Source organism: Bufo bufo, chromosome 6, assembly GCF_905171765.1.
Source record: "Bufo bufo chromosome 6, aBufBuf1.1, whole genome shotgun sequence".
NCBI lineage: Eukaryota > Metazoa > Chordata > Amphibia > Anura > Bufonidae > Bufo > Bufo bufo.
In genome coordinates this window covers 233,628,228-233,631,882 of record NC_053394.1, presented here as the reverse complement: position 1 = coordinate 233,631,882, position 3,655 = coordinate 233,628,228, and the positions used below count along the sequence as shown (strand labels likewise).

Below are 3,655 nucleotides of genomic sequence, written 5' to 3'. Positions count from 1 at the left end.
GTTGGCTTTAAAAATAGACAGACGGTTCCACAATATTGCACCTAGTTTTCTTTTGAAGAGGTATACATTTCTACCTATTATGACATTAAAGTAATGATGGTTTCAAATGTTTTAAGTAAAAAAAAACTGACATTAAAAAAATAGATTTTACAGAAAGCAAAGTGACATTGTGAAAATGAAAAGTACAAGTTGTCAGTTTCATGTTGGTGCATAAACATATGGCTGACTCATAACCTTTTGCATAAAACTTCCATCTAGCTATACTCATAATCAGAGGATTCTTCATCAGATATGTATTTACCTGTTTGCGCTCCGTTGTAATTGTCCATAGCATTGTCCTGTATATGTTCACCTTTATGTAAGCCCTTTTTGGACTTAGCCCTGCGTTCTTCCATTTTAATTGTATCATACAAGCCCTTAGGTCCCTCATCAAGCAATATGTTTCTCTCTGAATGGGATGGCTTCATGTTGCACACGTTTCTAAGAAACAAAAGAGCAGGAGCATATAGTACATTGGCTAGTCCCATGCCAAGATTAAGCTGAGTGAAACCCGTAGTGTGCACGATCTGGCTAGCAACTATAGGCCCAAGAGCATAAGCCACGGAATAAGATATATCTGCTATAGCATAGACACTTCCATAAACAGAGACATGGCGGAGATCTACAAGTAAGGCGAGAGTGGGCAATAGTGCGGTATCTACCAAGGCAATACCAAAGCATAAACCACACAAGGGGATAATAAGCTGCTCAAAATTTTTACAGGCTGGTACTGTGCATGAACTAGCCCCTATTATAACCATTCCTATTGCACCATAGAACCACTGATATTGAGGGTAATTGGCTGCAAGTTTTACAGTGATATAAACCCCTAGAATATGAGGGAAAAAGGCTGGTAGCCAAGTTAGACCCATTTGCCACTCAGAGGCTCCCATAGTTGTTTTCATCCAGTTTGCTATTGTGGGCTCCAAAAACGCCAATGGGATGTTACAGGTGGTTAGTGCTCCAGCTACAACTGCAATATATGGGTCAATCATTAGTCTGTGAATGGGTGTGCCCACTGGCATGTTTTCTCTAGTCCGATTAGAGAAGGGTTTTATAACTGCTAATAAGAGTATACCATCAATGAGGGAAATGCAAGCTAGAATAATGAACGGTACTTTTTTACCTACAAACTGGTATAATATGCCTCCAAAGGGGGGTGCGGCCAAACTACCAAATGAGATAAATGCTAAGGCTATACCCAAGGCTTTGCTCCGCTCTGCTTCCTCTGTGTATTTGTCTGCGATCATAGCGATCCCAGAAGTATCTGCAAAGGCAGATCCCAAACCTTGTAGGCTTCTCGCTACAAAGAGTGTAGCATAATTCTCTGCAAAAGAAAATATAATAGTGGAAAGGAACATAACAATGAGTCCAATGAATAGAGGAATGTCATAGCCAACCCTGTCTATAAAAGTGCCACTCAAAGGGTTTACAAGCAGCTGTAAGATAGCTTTGGAGGCAAACAAGACTCCTATTTTGATGTCTTCATTCTCTGTTGGGTACGGGGGTCTGATGATCGATTTATTTGAGTAAGATGAACTAGAATTTATTTCTCTAAAGTGTTTTTCACTATCCAGTCTCATACTTTGTATATAGTCTGGGATAATTGGTACTATCACCATGTAAAGCATATTATCAAGAAAAAGTGCCACACAGACAATGAACAGGATAAGTCTTCTCTGGTGGTGGGCTTCTTTCATGGCTGTGCCTATTTGTTTAGTTCTTTCACCCATGGCATTGGATAGTTTCTCCACCGCAGATTTGGCTGTCCCTGGTGTATTCCCCGAAGCCATGTTTTCAACTCTCACTGCTAAAGCTCTAGCAACAGAAAATCCAGGCAGTCCTTTCTCACTTAGAATGACAAATCTCAGGAGAGCAGCTTGATTCCTAGAGGGAACATTCAGGAGATCAGATGGTCCATGAACAGGGTGTCACAATAGAGTGCTGTGAAAAAGGACACAAAAACCTTTAGGCATTTGTAGTATATATGAACATGACTTAGGTTGTAGCATATATTGGGATAAGGATAGTTGTAAAACTGTTCCTTGCTAAAACTTCATATCTAGATAGTAAACTGGAAGTCAGCGGAAAGCTGTAAAATCCATGCAGGACCTAGACGATGCTTTCAGATGACTTTTCTTTTCCACTAGAATTAACACTTTTCTAGCTATTGATCATAAGCAATGACTTCTGAAGACACATTTCTAAATTACTGTTTGGAAATAAATTCATCTCTACCCTCTTTCTCTGTTCCTAACATTGTCTCATCTATTTCTACATGTTCACATATGTGCTGAGAAATTGAAAGAAAACACTTACTTTGTGGTTTGCTTGTAAATCAATTGCAGTTCACGAGATGCATCCTCACAGCAGATTCTTAATGCTGAGCAAGTGAGCAGAAGAGCGCAGCCTCATCCTTACAGGAGAAGATCTTAATTAGTCCTGGCTGCTGCTTCTTGATTTGAGCTTCATATCTCGCTGTGATTGAACTAGTGGAGAGGTATCCACTTCACCCAAGCAGAATCCATCCTTCCTTTTGTGATGCCATTGGCACAGATTGAGTTGCATGCTTCTTGATTCCTATACTTTCTTTCTACTGAAGGCTGTGACGCACAGTTAGCTTTGGCCCCCAAGTGGCTACTTTGGGAGCGGCATCTCCTTATGCTAATTTAACACATGGAAGAACCTTAGCCAATTAATGACAGTTGACCCTCCCCTCTTACTGGCTTCAAAAGCATCATACATAGGAGGTAATCCCTTGCTCAAGACACTTGTTTTCTGTGTTGGAGAAGTCTTCGTTTGGCATGTAAAGTTTTAACCTTTTCTCTCCCTCACTGCTCTCCTCTATGCCACCAGATGTAGAAAGTGTTTAGTAACTTCATCTTTTATAAAGTAACCTTACTGTTTTTACGTAATGAACTAAATATATAAATGTATGTATGTGTTTTAGTGGAAACAGAGAAATAAACTACAGTATTTTTCTATTTTATTTTTTTTTTTCATTTCTTTTACGTCGTCTTCCTTTGTGATGGCTGCAGGAAGAAAGAATTGTAACATGTTTCTCTGGCTATATATGGAACTTTGCATCTAAACACATTTCTTCAATTTCTGTAAGTATATATTATAAATTCATTCACTGAGTAGTCAGATTTCTGTGTCCCCAGTTAATAACTGTTATTTCATATGGTGAACTCTATTATTACTTAATGTCGGTGTGCAATAAAAGTTATATTTTAAATGCAGAAGTTGTAGTTCCACTTTAAAGTGTTTTGTATCTGTAAAGGGACACTAAGCAATATGCAAGTTACCCAGCTTTCCCAGGTTCCCAAAAAAGACAAATGTGCCTTGCTATGGCACATTTTAGTAGCAAGAAGGAAGATTAATCTAGGTAGACTTTGTACTCAGCAGATCTCTATTACAACCGCACGTGGTTTGTTAACCAACTTTCCTTGGACCCTTAAAGGCAAATTTGCCGAGCTATGGCACAATTTGGATGCAATTTAGGAGAAGTAATTATCTTGTTTTTACAAAAAAAATGCCACTTTTAAACACCCATACATTGTGCAAGTTACCCAGCTTTTCTAAGTTAATGAAAGGCAAATCTGCCTAGACATAA

The 3,655-nt window shown here is 38.9% G+C and overlaps 1 protein-coding gene across 1 annotated transcript; it reads right to left on the bottom strand.

Annotated features, from left to right (window-relative positions):
• Positions 1-254: 254 nt before the first annotated feature.
• SLC18A3 (solute carrier family 18 member A3) lies at positions 255-1,832 on the bottom strand. The gene has a single exon (XM_040438734.1). It carries the CDS (start codon positions 1,830-1,832, stop codon positions 255-257), a length of 1,578 nt encoding a protein of 525 aa, XP_040294668.1.
• Positions 1,833-3,655: the final 1,823 nt, after the last annotated feature.